Raw genomic sequence first — 14,803 nt, 5'->3', positions numbered from 1 at the left:
AAGCATGGTGCTGGAGCTTTAGCTGAGAATTCTACATCTGGATTCTCAGGCAGCAGGGATAGGGATGGATGGACACACACACACACACACACACATGAGGGGGAGGATAGACAGACAAAAACAGATAGACAGAAAGACACTGATCCTGGCTTGGGCTTCTGGAACTTGTAAGCCACACCCCCTCCTCCACTGCACACTTCCTCCAGCAAGGACACACCTCCTAGTCCTTCTCAAGTAGTGCTACTCTGTGTTGGCCAAGCATTCACATATAGGAGCCTGTAGGGGCCATTCTTATTCGAATCACCACAACTATGTATTACTGAGGCTCTTTTCAGCTATTTTTGTGGTTCTTGATTTTCACCTTAAATTTTTTACTTCCCACCACAGGAGAGTAAAGAGCCAGAATTACCAAAAAGCAAAATAAGAACAATAATAACTTGAAATAATATTTTTTTTTTAGTTTTAGTATTAATAGTCTGTACTAAAGATGACATTTTTTTTTCTGTTTGTTTCGAGGCAGTATTATTATGAAGACTAGGCTGGTCTTAAATTCACAAGTTCCTTGCCTCATCCTTCTGAGTTCTAGGATTATAGGTGGGAGCTGTTTAACTATTAGCTAAGGAGCAAAAATATTTCATGACTTTATAATTTATAAATAAATGTAAGAATTTAGAAAGCATTTATCTTTGTGGTGCTGGGATGACATATTTCTGATATGGCCTCAGATCTAGTGGGGGAAGGACGTGTGTGTGTGTGTGTGTGTGTGTGTGTGTGTGTGTGTGTGTCTGTCTGTCTGTCTGTCTGTCTGTCTGTCTGTCTATAGGCACTTCCTATGCAGCAGGGCTTATTCTCATGCTTCTATGTATTTAGTGCTATGGGAAGAGGCAGGTCAAGGGGAGAGGGGAGCTTAGTGTAGGGCTTTCACTGGTTTTAGTGGACTAGTTGGAGTGTGTGCAGATGTGTGTAATATGCAGAGTCCTGAAGCTGATGATGGGTGTCTTCCTCTATTGCTCTTCAACTTATATTTTGCAGTAGGGTCTTTTAGAAAAACTGGAGCTTACGATTTCCTCTAGATTGGCAGACTAACACAAGTGCCTGGCACCTGCCCATTGCTCCCCTGCCCAGCACTGTGTTCATAGACTTGGATTGAAATGCCACAGTTTTACATGGGTGCTGGCGATCTGATCTGAGACCCTCACGCTTGTGAAGAAGCATTTTACCCACTGAGCCATCTCATCAGCCTGCCTGTGGCCTTCTGGCAGGTATTTGTGGACATGTACAGGACTCCGGCCTCCAAAAAACCAAAACCCAAAACCCACAACTGGACGTAGTTGGCATGCATGTGTTAGTAAGCAATGCTTTGCCTTCTTGTTTCAGCCCCACACCATAAACCAGTGTCCTTTCCATGTCTGTCCTGAAATACTCTCTTGTTTTGTTCCTTTTGTTGTTGATTATGTTGTTTAGAATGATCCCCAGTCATACAACCACATTGCCCTCTGATGTCTGTAGGTTCTGAAAGGCTATGGCACTACCTTACAAAGAAAATGTATAGATAATTCTCATTCACACATTATATTATTTGGGCATGAGTTCAGTGTTGAGTCAATAATATACATTAAATAAGATGTCTTTAATCAGAAGCAGAGTTCTGAGTTGGCTGGTAATCAACAGTGTTGTGACCCAGACACTGATGGGAACCATTTTTCCCCAAGAGCAGTGGCTTGAGATTTACTAATTCAGAGGATGAACCAATTTCACTAAACATACTGACCACTACTAAGAGATTAACTATATTTAATTAACGGTGGTGACCTATAGAGATTTTAGGTATCATACGTGAATGTTTTATTATCCCCACTCCATCTGAAACTGTTGTTTCAGTTGTGCTTAATATTTCCTTGTAATGTGAAATCTTACTTTACTGTGAGTTCTGTTCAAAAAGACACAAGCAGAAACATGTCTTAGATTTGTTGTTGTTTGTTTATTTTGTTGTTTTGTTTTTTGGGGGGGATCTTTGAGACAGGGTTTCTCTGTGTAGCCTTTGCTGTCCTAGAACTCAACTTTGTAGACCAGGTTGGCCTCACACTCAAGAGATCCACCTGCCCCTGCCTCCCAAATGCTAGGCTTAAAGGCGCGTGCCACCACTGCCCAGCTAGAATTTGTTTTATAATTTATTCTTGGTAAGACTTGGGATTAGGTAAAGAAACAATTGTAAATATTTCTCTCCAGAATATTAGTATGCATTTGAAGTGCGTCCTTGTTTAAAATAATTATGTGTGAACACTGCTTTGATTCTAGTGTTAGAGCAGGCAATATACGTGTTAGCACATACTACTGTCAGGGTTTTATCACATGCTTCCTGGAGCCTGAGACACCAGAAGAAGATGCAGTTTCAAGTTCTTAAATCTGGGCCTGTTTTTGAAACCAGCATCCTTGACAAGTGTAGTTTGTTTTTTTGTTTTTTTTTTTTTTAATTTTTTTATTTTTGAGCCTCAGTGGTCTAGTGTTTAGGTAGAAATATTTCCAGTTTGGAAGTCGTATAGTTTGCCTGCCAGCACAATTTACATCCTCAGCACGTCCAGCTGTAGAAGAAATAGTTAAGCATTTTGAAAATTGTAGTGTAAAAAATATATTAGCTGTCAGATTTCACTTTTCTAAACTCTAGCTAAGTGTTGTTAGGTTATTGATAAAAACCTGAGTTCTGTATTTGATAACTACTGACATTATATATGTCTGCTATGAAGTGGTAGAATATTTAAAATTTTTAAAGTTGAAAATTTCAATTTCAAAACAATAGGATTCTGAATATTTGTGTTTTATTTAAGTGTTCTGATTTATATAAATCTTCCTCTAAAGGATTCAGAATTAGTTTGTAAAACAAAATGTGCATTCTTGGCAGACTAATTTATTAACCTTTTGTATCAAGTTTCAAGTTTTAGGTGCTTTTTTAAAAAATGTATGTAATGTGTTGTTATTACAATTATTTTAGGAAACCTTGAACGTGATCAAATATCAACAAAGAACATTCTATATAATACACACACTGAAAAATGTAACATGAAATATTAGAGCCTATGCTAGTATACTGAAAAAAAAAACATTCTCAGTGTATAAGTTTTGAGAAATAAGTTGAAAGCCTTCATAAACACCCAATCTTCATAATGCTTTTTAAAATGGAACAGCATGTCTTGGCTACAAATTCTAGCTCATGGACTCTTTTTTTTATAAGTTAATTAATTAGCTAATTAATTTATGTATGGGGTGTATTTGTTTTCATATATGCCTGTCTGTATATGCCTGGCCAGAAGATGGTGTCAGATCCTCTGTAACTGCAGTCACAGATGGTTGTGAGCCTCCATGCAGGGGTTAGGAACCGAACCTGTGTCCTTTGGAAGAACAGCTCTTAACTGCTGAGCCGTCTCTCCAGCCCCGCTCACGGACTCTTGTATCCTAAACATCTGGATTTCATTCTCATTCTCCCCCACCCCCTGTCCATCAGTGTGCATCTTCTGTATAATGTTCCCTTTCCTGTTTTAAGATTCCTTAGAGTAGGTTACCAGAAGTGGAATTACTGGGTCAGAGGGTATGGACTTTCTAACTAAGGCGATGTGTTTTTAACTACAATATTTAGATTTGTTGTTCAGTTGATTTATATTCATTGTAGAAGATAAAAATTGCAATGATTGTGCTTCTCATCAGAAGGTAAGGTTTTGTGAGTCAAGAAGCTTGGGAAATTGCCAGGGTAATAAAACTTCTGGATGAGGCTTTAAGTCAGCATTTCCTGAACCTTGCTGGGCACTTTATAGGTGGTTTGGTTTTTTTTTTATTTGTTTGCATATGTTTAATATTTAGTGAGTGATTTATATAGGAATTGTTTTATTGGCTAAGTTATATCTTTTTGATCCAAGCAACTAAACCACCAAACTTTTAGAGGTTTATGAAAAAATGTAATTAAAAGTCTTTAGTATGATTTTTTAAAAAAGTTTTGTAACTTACTTAATTTAAAACTTATTTATTACTAACTAGTGTGTGAATGCTTTCTACAATCTTTAGAGTATAGGCATATGACACAAAAGTAAACAAATATTGTACAAATCTTGTTTATCCCCCTTTCCTCCTACAGAATGTGAAAACCTTTGCATCTTCTGATAGTCTAGCCAAGGTCCAAGAAGTAGCAAGCTGGCTTTTGGAAATGAATCAGGAACTGCTCTCTGTGGGCAGCAAAAGACGACGAACTGGAGGCTCTCTGAGAGGGAATGCTTCCTCAAGCCAGGTTGATGAGGAGCAGATGAACCGCGTGGTTGAGGAGGACCCACAGCAGGCGAGGCATCGGGAGGAGGAACACACTGTGGGGAATGGTGAGCTTGTGGGTGCAGACCCCAGGCCTGGAGACCAGAGCGACGCCCAGCAAGGACACGTGGAAGAAAATAATAACCGCTTTATTTCAGTAGATGAGGACTCTTCAGGAAACCAGGAAGAGCAAGAGGAAGATGAAGAACATGCTGGGGAACAGGAGGAGGAGGAGGAGGAGGAAGAGGAGGAGGAGGAGATGGACCAGGAGAGTGATGATTTTGATCCATCTGATGACAGTAGCAGAGAGGATGAACATACGCACAATAGCAATGTCACAAACTGCAGTAGTATTGTGGACCTGCCCATTCACCAGCTCTCTTCCCCATTCTATACGAAGACAACAAAAGTGAGTATCTTCAGTTATCTAAAGTCATCTTACAGTCTGTAGTACTGCCAGCTAATCTTCACATGTAGGACAACTCTATTAAATAAGTTTTAGTTTGTTAAAGGCATCAGTGTGATAAATAGAGATACTACTAAAAAGGCAACCTGATTGCAAAATGAGGGGGGGAAATTGGTGTTTACCACCAAAAAATCAGCAGCTTCACATTTGCTGCCAAAGTGGTTTGGGTGAGTATGCAGGGTTGGTGTGAAACATGTGTGTAAATCACGTAATGAAGAATCATATTTGCAAAGTAGCTAATGTAGTCACTGGCTGTGTTTTCACCAGAGTTAACTCTCATGTGTAAGTTAATAGAAGGCACAGCAAATAGTTCTGCTTTGTTGTTCAGTAGTTAACTGTGACTCGTGGATGTCCCGTTGTAGGGTTGCATTTGAGTTATAGGTCACTTGTTTTACACACATAAAAACAAACAATGTTTATAGCACATATCCCTTTACTCATTTGCTGGTTTCTAAATTTAACAATGAGTCGTTGGATTTAGCCAACGATTAAATGTAAATTTAATACTATCTCTTTCAATATAATTTGACTTGAATCATAGTATCCAATACGATTGGCTTAAAATTCAATGTGCTGAATCAGTTGTGTTTTAGGTTGTAAAACAAACTGTCTTAGCGAACGTGTCTACCTCTAATTTCCATAGCCTGGTCACATGATTAGATTTACTTGTTGGCATGACCTAGGAAGGAAATGACTGACTTTTAGTGTTTTGCCCGTTTTATTTTTTTATTTCCATAATAGCAATTTAGGACGTCCTCTAGCATTCTGGACGGCAGGGCAGGAAGATCATGAATTCAAGGCAGCAAGACATTGTCTCAACAGCTTAAAAGACATTTTTAAAGTTAACTGTAGCTGTATTAAGAAGACTTCACATGTCTAAATATATGAATAAGGAGAAATTTGTTCTAATGCAGTACTTTATTTTGAAGACCTTTATATCCTTGATCATTATAGAAAACAAAGCGGTATCCTGGGCTGCATTGATTTCAGTCCATGATGTTGGGCTTTAGAGAAGAAAGAGTAGGGACGAGATGGAGACGCTCCTTCAGAGTCAGGTGTGGGAGCACACACAAACACCTGATGCAGGGGGATTGTAGATTTCAGGCTGGCTGGGCTCTGTAGTGAGTGTGAGTCTGGGGTGGGCTGTTCAGAAGGCTTTCATTTTTGAAAGGAAGCAAACATCTTCCACTTTCTCAATTCTTCCTCAGTGTGCTTTAAAAATATCCTTGGCAACTAGCCTTAGTGTGTCATTCCGCAGCACTTCTCCATTAATGAGAGACATCGTCGTGCTCTCTGTCGCATTGGTTTACTCTGTAGAACATAGTGGGAACTGTCAAGACTAAGGCCATTCCCTCCCCGTGGTCATTGAGCTTTCCTTCCGCCATTGTGAGTGTGGAGAGGATAGATAGCAGGTTTTGACCCGTGAGGTGGGCCCTGAAGTGGTGAGTGTGAACAGTGGCCAGTGTTAAGGTAGACTTGTATACTAGTTCATAAGTTTTCTGAGCACTTGAGAGGTTTTTGAGGTGCTTTCTGTCTAGGTGATTGACAGACCTGTTTGGATTAACTCTTAGTTGTAGGGAATAGTCTCTGTTCTGTCTAAGAAAGTCATGTTTCCTCTTGGGGCCAAAGACTCCCCCAGCCTCATTAAGTTGTGTTCTTAAGGGGACATACAGTAAACAGTGTAGATTATATTAGATACTAGATAAACAGATTGGAAATTCTAATATTAAAGGTCAAGGCTAATGGTAGTGGATAATTGCTCTTTATTAAATATAAAACATTTACATATTCCTCAAGTAGGTAAGTGAACAGGTTATAAAGAGGCAAACGGCCCACTCTACACCACACTTTCATGTTTAGATTTTTTCTATTTTTTTTTTCTTGAGAATAGGTTTTTTAATAGATTATATTCTGATTGTGCTTCCCCTCCCCCAACTTCTCCAAGCTCCTGTTCATCTCCCTTCCCATCTGAATCTATACCCTTTCTGGCATCGAAAGAAAAATAATAGATCTTGATAAAACAAATTCAAGTGAATCAGAATAGACATAACTGACAAGCAAACAGAAAAAAGGAACCAAAGCAAAGATGTACGTGTATGTAACATATACAGATGCAGAGACATACATGTTCATGCACATAGGAGTCTGTAAAAACTCAGAACCGGAGGCTTACGCATAGGATCTGTAGGGTTTCAAAGAAGAAGCTTTGACAAAACATTGTGAGACAGAGAACCTCCAAAGATGCCATTTAGTTTGTGTTGATCATCTCTTGCTGGGCACTGGACCAGTCCTCAAGAGAGGTTTGTTTCTCTGTTGGAGAAAACGCAAATTTCATTTGCAAGTAATTATGAATTGCAGACAGCTTCTAGGTTAGGGATGGGCTTATGTCCACGTTTCCTCTCAGTGCTGGGACCCCATCTGGCACAGACCTGTGCATGTTCTGAGTAACGAGCAATTTTCTTTTTGATCTGCCCAGTTTCTAAGAGTCCTTTCTCTTTCCGTGTGTTATGCTGCCCCCTATGGTTGGATGTAACAGACAGTACAGCAGAGTTTCTAAGTGTGATGGTTTAATAGTGAACCCCCCTGAGAACTCAGGTTGCTGCTTTTCCTGTGGTGTTAATTCAACATTATTGAAGATATGAGGCCATAAGACCTAAGTTGTAAGAGAAAGAAAGGATCATGAAAAAAGGAACCGGGGCTCTAGAGTCTATTCTACGCTAGCTGTGTGTCTCAGTGACAAGTCTTCCCCACGTTCTAGAGTCAGCTGCTTTGCCAGTTACAAGTGTTTGTCTCTGCAGGCTTAACTGTGCTAGCTTACTATATCTTTTTTGAAAATAATTTTCTTAAGAGATTCTCAGGTCATATTGATTCTTTGGCATGTAATAATTTAAAATGCAGATTATTTACCTTTGCTTCTGTTTTATCTTCATCAGCTCACTTTCAGCTAACCAGAAAGGCAAATGGGACTAACAGAGGTCAGGTCTTTATTCTCCTGATTTTTTCATGTACTTGTGAATGTTTGGAAAGTCATTTCTGTAGGAACTCCATTCTTTATCTCTAATTATTAGATTCTTTCTAGTGATGGTTTTTATCCATTTGCTTTGAGAAATAAATAAATATATACACATATATATGCATATATATGTATATATGTATATATATACACACACACACATACACACACATACAGGCATATACAAGTATACACATGAATACATATGCCAAGTAGATAGTGAATACATTCTGTCTTTAGGCTGTACAGTAGAGGATGAGCAGGGTCTAGTTGCATGTGCCTATGGTATTGGGGAAGAGAGAGAAGAGCTTTAGACAGAAGCTTTAGACAGAAGTAACAGGTTTGTGCCTCTACTAGAGCTGCAACAGCCAAAAAACTCTATCTAGTAATGCGGTCAACAGCTGAAACTTAAAGGGAAGCTAAGTTACATTACACTCTAGAGAATGATGTTTTCCTCAGAAAGTCCATGGCTTAGTTTTGTCCATAACTCTAAACTCCAAGTTGTGTTAAGTCTAGGCATGCCCAGAGAGCAGTTGTCTTAATGTAACATTTGCTAGTATGTACAGTCCTGTGAGTGGCTATGTCCTGGCCTGGTAAATGAGAAGAAATGGAAACACGGTGTGGTCTGGCTTAACTTGGTTCAGAATCTGCGGGAGATGATGCCACAGGGAAGGAAGGGGGCAGGCCTCGAGGGATGAGGTGGTTCCCAAAACGTGGGGAGCCATGCCCGAGCTTGGCCTCTGACTCTGATGACTATCCGACTGTGTTTGATAGCTTTCTCAGACTCTTCTTGATCTGTACAATGATGCTCTATTCTCAGAAGTTTTTCTAAGGATTAAGTAAAATCAAATATGTAAAGTGGGTAGCATAATGTCTGAGAAACGAGGCCAGTGTGCCTACATAGGCCTGTGACCTGGCTTTGTCTGTGTGTATCCCTTAAAATGCAATTCATTCTCTACAACACATAGACGGTTGTTTTTTTTTGTTTGTTTGTTTGTTTGTTTGGTTTTTTTTTTTTGTGATCTTTAGGGTTCAGTCATACAAAGGTTATGGAGAAATAAGCAGAAAATAGATTAATAATTTAGCAAAATGTATGCAAGAAGTTGAACTTAATAAATTGAGCTTCAATAAAAAGAAAATAAGCTCTAATCAAAGTGTTCCAGATCTCATTAGTTACTTGTAGTGGAACTTGTCAGTGCATCTGTACTTTTTCTAGACTTAAACTGTAAAGTTTCTGCTTAAATGCTCAATTAAATCTCTAATTTCTATTAATACAGTTTAAAAAATATTTAACATTGTTTATAGTTTGCTTATAGTTGCTCAAAATATATTTCAAATCTGTGTGAATCAGTTCTTTTTAATCTATATCTTATTCATTGGAAAATGAAAAGAATATTTTAATTAAGAGCTTTCTCTGTAAACTAAAGATATTTTCTCTATAGAACATGCTATCTTACTTCATATTTGAGAAGCAGAGGCATGCATCTCTCTAGGCCAGCCTTGGCTACTTGATGAGACCCTGTCTCAAAAACACAAACAGAATGGGGAATTTTAAAACTTGGAGTATAAATAATAAACTTCTGAAATATGTATTAGTACCAAGCAGAGTTATTCCAAGATATATTTGCGGCAGATTGCTTTATATGTATAGTTACAAGGGCAGTCTTTTAATGTTATTTTGTTGGTAAGGAAGATGGTATGTAGGATAAGCATGCAGGCTTCAGGATGAATTACATTTTAGTTTTGTTATATAACTTCATTATTCTTCTCAAATAGTATTGCAGCAAGCATTTGTTAGTATCAAAAAAAAAAATAGACATAACTGCTAGAAACTACTTACTTTACCTAGGCTTTTGTGTAACTCTTATAATGCATAATAGAGGGTTAGAGAAAAAGGTTTTCCTCCCCCAAACTGGCATATTTCCTTAAAGGAGGGAGAGAAGTGGGATTAGAAAGTGTCACTCGTGTGGTGGGAAGTGGGGCGCTTTGCTGTCTGGTTTTGATCTGGTCCCACATCTCAGACATACTTGGAGCTCTGGCGAATTCTGGCCAGGTCAGCTGAGTCCATTGGCTGGCATGGGCTATATTCTCATTTATGTTTGTGTGTGCTTCATGTATATGTGGGTACCCTAGAGCTTAGAGGAGGTACTAGGTCCTCTGAAGCCGGAGTTAAGCAGCACTGGTGCCTGATGGGGTTTCTGGGAATAGTAGTCAGGATCTTTGGTAGAACAGTAGATGCTTTAACTACTGAGCCATTTCTCCAGCTGAAACATTTCTTAGTATGTAGTTTCATGAACAAATTCTTTAGTGTGGCCCTGAAAACTTTTGGCTCTCCATGTGTCACTTTTCTACTGTTGTAAAGAGATACCATAATCAAGGCAACTTATAAATGGAAGCATTCCGTTGGGGACTTGATTACATCATTGTGGGAGTTTGGCGGCAGGCAGGCAGGCAGGCAGGCATGGCCCTGGACAGGTAGCTGAGAGCTCGCATCTGACCCCAAGCACCTAGGCTTTGGTGTAACTTTTATTCTGCATAAAGACTAGGTCTGGTGCTGTGTGCTTTGAAACCTCAACTCCTGCAAACTTTCTGTCCTGTCCCCCATGATTCATTTCTCCAACAAGGTTACACCTCCTCATCTTTCTCAAACAGGTTTACAAAACAGGACCAAGCACACAAATATATGAAATAGTGGGGCTCATCCTCATTCCAAGTATTAGACCATGAAACATAAATATTTTTCATGGGAGTGGGTTGGGGAGAGAGAGAGAGAGAGAGAGAGAGAGAGAGAGAGAGAGAGAGAGAGAGAGAGAGAGAGAGAGAGAGATTGAGATTCTGAAGTGTGCAATGCTTACAGGAAAGCAACAGTACTTTTCCTTTCCTGCTCCTGACTCTCCATTTCTAGACACCCGTGACTGTTCTGTAATGGAAACTGATGGAGACTGGGATCATCAGCTCCAAATGGAAGTCCTCACTCTGCTTTATAGTCAACAGTTCTTTATGTACTCTGGAGTGAGAATTTTGGTTTATTAAAAGAAATCTAGTTATGTTGTGAGACTTTGTCTTTGTTTTAATCCCATGTGTGGGATAAAAGGCTGCTTCACAGCAGGCAATTATGATTTGCCCTGCGTACTAGCTGGGGTGTGGGTTGTTTTCTTTTTGTTTGTTTGTTTGTTTGTCTGTTTTTTACCAGTTGCAGATAGTCTAATTCTGGGGACTCGGGAGAAGGAGTAATGCCAGAGCCCCGAAGAAGGCTGCTCCTCCCCCGGCTCCTGGTTGATATTGTTGTAGTTTGAAAAGAAGTTGGAGAAATCTTGCCTTTGAAAATTGGACTTGCCCCCCAAATTCAATGCCCCTAGACACCAGGAAGTAGCGTATTTTGTTGGCTAAAAGAGGTCTACACCCCTTTACCCTCTAACCTTTTCTCCTATATAGTGTTGGGGGGTTGGAAGGGATTAGGGTGGAATAAGGGTTGAAAGGGAGATAGAGATAAAAGAACCCAATAAAATAGTAAAAAACAAAGTAGCACCAACTGACCTCTTTCTTTCTGGTCATTGTATTTCCATCTAGAGTACTAAAGTACTGACAGTCTTTTCAGTAGAAGACTGCTGTTAGTGAATGTATTTGGTATATTCTCTGGATCAACCTCTTTTTTGTTTGCTTGATTTTGTTGTTGTTTTTCTGGATAACTTGCTCTTGAAATGTTATGCCCTTAAGTCAGCATGCTAATGCTGACCACACCATCTTTTGTCTTTATTCTGGTCCTCACCAGTACAATGGAAGATGGCATCTCTAATGGTGATAACCATAATAGTGATATGTAGCCACGCAGTACATTGCCTTAGTCTCAGCTACTTTGTATTTTCTTCCCAAGGATCAGTTGAGCTCATACATTCAATACCAGGCTGGGAGACAGGAAAAACCCTGTCTCAAGCAAACAAGCAAATAAGTCATTTATTGAACACTTTTCTGGAATATTAATAGATTCCTTATGTGTGATCTTTCTGGGTCTTGTAGTTTCCAGTCTTGTCTCTGAGATGACTTATGAGCAGGAATTCAGTTGGTCATCAGGTTGGTAGCAGAACTGGTATTGAGCTAAGATCTCACTTCAGTCCAGGTTGTTCTCCTTGAAAAGAGAAATACCCAGTGAAGCAGTATTTCCAATGTTGCGGTTCGCAGACTGGAATAACCATAAACCGTAACATCTGTTTTTAGGTCCCCAGTGTCACCCCAACTAAATCTCTGCCCCTTTGGCAGTTTAAAGGCATAGTTTTCATAGTGTAGGCTGGAAGATCCCTATAGATCCCTGAATTACTATGTTGGTGACATAGTTAATTTGATAGCCTGTTCAGACAATTAGCCTCTTCATTACACAACTGAAATTATGCCCATTAGCATAAATTGTTCCTACTTACTTTTACCACATGTTTCATCAGTGCAGTCGCCCTGGCCCTTCATTCCTCTAACCTTATAGGAAGAAATAGCGTACGCTCAAAAGGAAGTCTGTCCTCCAGTTAACTGCTGATTCTCCAGATTTGTGAAATGTTTTTTTTGGGGGGGCGGGTGGGATGGGGTTGGGTGAGAGGGGATGGGGTGGGCCTTTCCCACAATAGCCATTCTTTGTAACTTTTAAAAATTGCAACCTTCTTATTTTCAAAGTAATAACAAAACCGAGGGGGAACACAGAGGCTCCCATGTTTCCTGTCTCCACCCATACACCATGCTCTACAAGAAGCCCCTCACAGAATGGCAGATGTTTCCCAACTGATAAGGTAGAAGCCACATTTGTGTCGGGTTTCACTCCTGGTTTTTTGGTCTCTGTAGGTTTGAGCAAATGTGTAATGATGTATTTACCAGAGTGGTATTTTATAAACTAGTTTCCACTGTCCTAAAAGTCCTCAAGATCAGCCTCTTCAGTCTCTATCCACACAACCCCAGGCCCAATAGTCATGTTTCTAAAGTGCCGTATAATTGGAATCATATAGTATGTAGTCCCTTTAGCTTGCCTATTTAATACCATTCATTAAGTTTTAGTGTATTTCATGGCCTGAAAGTTCACTTTTTATTGTTGAATAATATTTTGTAGTCTGTTTATCCACCACCTAATGGGGAATGTGTTAGTTTTCCAGACTGTGGTGACCGTGAGCTGCAGACGAGGAGTAGTGTAGCTGTTATGTTTCCTTCTATAAGAACCCTGCCTGTGCCGTCGATGGTTCTCACTGTCAGCGAATGCTCTGTCCTCACTGGTGCTTGGCATCATCAGTGTTCTGGCCTTGGGCTGCCTGACTTCCGAGCAGAATCCTCGTTAAATTGTCACTTCTTGCCTCTGCTTGTGCTGCCATCCACCACTGTTTTCACACACATTCCTCGGGTTGGGTACATTAGTGGACATAGTTCCATGCCCATACTTAACCAGACCTGCATCTTCTTTGGTGAGGTATCCATGTCTTTTGCTCATTTTTAAATTAGACTGTTTTCTTAGCAATGCTATTTTTAGAGTTTTATGAATTTTTTTAAAATAAAGAGTTATTTGTTATGTTTTACAAGTATTTTTGGCTTGTTTGTGGTGTGTCTTTTTATTCTATCCATAGAGTCTTTTAGAGAAACTGCTTAATTTTAATGATATCTATCTTTGCTATTACTTCTTTCATAGATAATGCCTTTCATGTTGTAACTACAGCATCAAGGTTATATGCTTAGGTTTTTTTCTTGTGTCTTTACAGTCTACTTTAAGGTCTATGAGTGATGATGTTGATGCAGATGTAGAAGTCTAGGTGTTGTGGTACCATCTACAGGAGACTAATTTTTCACCACTTTATATTTTCTTTGCATCTCTGTCAAAGATCTGTTGACTGCATCAACACTGGTCCAAATCTGAGCCCTCAGTCCTGATGCACTGTCTGTTCCCTAACTGCTCTCGATTGCTGTAACTTGTGAAAAGACTCAAGGTGGGATAGTGCCAGTCTTTCAATATTACATGGGCCCTTTCAAGTCTTCTGCCTTTCCGTTTAAATGTTGGAGCATTTGTCAGTGTCTGCAAAGTACCTGCTGGGGTTTTGTTTGGAACTGTGCTGAGCATTTCGCTTCTGCCCTGCCTTCCCACTTTTCGGATTTTAGAATTCTTTTATTACATACTCAGCATATGGATAGTAATTCAAAGGAAGTGCAATAATGGGATAGGAATGTTCAGTTTTTAAGGCGTCTGCCATGAATAGATTTAGCAGTGTCCTTAGTAAATTGGAGAAAGTGATTTTGGCAGTTGAAACATATGTAGTCATTTAAGTTTCTTCATTGAACACTAGAGGGCCATATAATATCTTGTTAATGGTGCAGTTTTCATGTATTTAAATATATTAGTGTCTGTATATTATTTCTTGCCCCAATTTGGAATAAGTATTAAGGGAAGTTATATATATTGACATATAATATTTTTGTATTTTTTAAATCAAAAACTAGCATATTCTTATTTTAGCATTTAGTAACAAAAAGATACAGTGCATCTTGTACAAACTCACTTTCTTTGCAAGGATGAGTACATTTTTGAAAAATTCTTAAGAATTACCATATAATCTTCCATCCTAATGGAAGACCTCCTCTGACCAGTGATTGCCCTGGCTTCCTCAGCACACGTGCAGAACCAGTGCCTGGTGCCTTAGCACTAATGTGGGCTGAAGTCACCTCAAAATCAAGAGTGCTTGACTTCTCTTAGTTTGGTGGTGGTAGTGAACCATGACGTCTTGGCCCTAACAAAGCAGTATGAATGTATGAAGAGGAACATGAACAGTTTGTTCAGACTCCTAGAATATGGGTGTTTACTTGTTAAGGTTCAGAATCCGAGCAGGATACTGGTTAAATTGTCACTTCCTGCCTCTGTTTACTTGATAGGACGTTTTTCACTCTTAATTTTTGTGTTCTGTTTCTGAAGGACATAGGACATTCTCACTAGTCAGTGTCCACACTGTTTTTAAAAACTGGTCAAGAAGCGCCTTAGCTACGCCTGTGAACACGGGAAAGAGAGGGGTAGGACTCTGATA

At 39.3% G+C, this 14,803-nt stretch overlaps 1 protein-coding gene across 16 annotated transcripts in view; it reads left to right on the top strand.

Moving 5' to 3' along the window:
* Positions 1-14,803, top strand: part of Fbxw7 (F-box and WD repeat domain containing 7) — a 162,913-nt gene that overhangs the window by 81,498 nt on the left and 66,612 nt on the right. For 12 of the 16 annotated variants that reach the window (XR_007977495.1, XM_052180261.1, XM_052180259.1 and 9 more), the window contains one exon: positions 4,124-4,699. Coding sequence is in view for 15 of the 16 variants with exons in the window: in XM_052180253.1 (XP_052036213.1) it covers positions 4,124-4,699 (576 nt within the window). In the remaining variant the exon portion in view is untranslated. Of the gene's footprint in view, positions 1-4,123; positions 4,700-5,497; positions 5,593-14,803 lie in introns of those variants that run through there. The other 4 variants (XM_052180256.1, XM_052180255.1, XM_052180266.1 and 1 more) reach the window with 4 other exon arrangements.

The sequence above is a fragment of the Apodemus sylvaticus genome, chromosome 4, assembly GCF_947179515.1.
Source record: "Apodemus sylvaticus chromosome 4, mApoSyl1.1, whole genome shotgun sequence".
Lineage (NCBI taxonomy): Eukaryota > Metazoa > Chordata > Mammalia > Rodentia > Muridae > Apodemus > Apodemus sylvaticus.
This window is presented reverse-complemented; position numbering and strand designations above follow the sequence as displayed.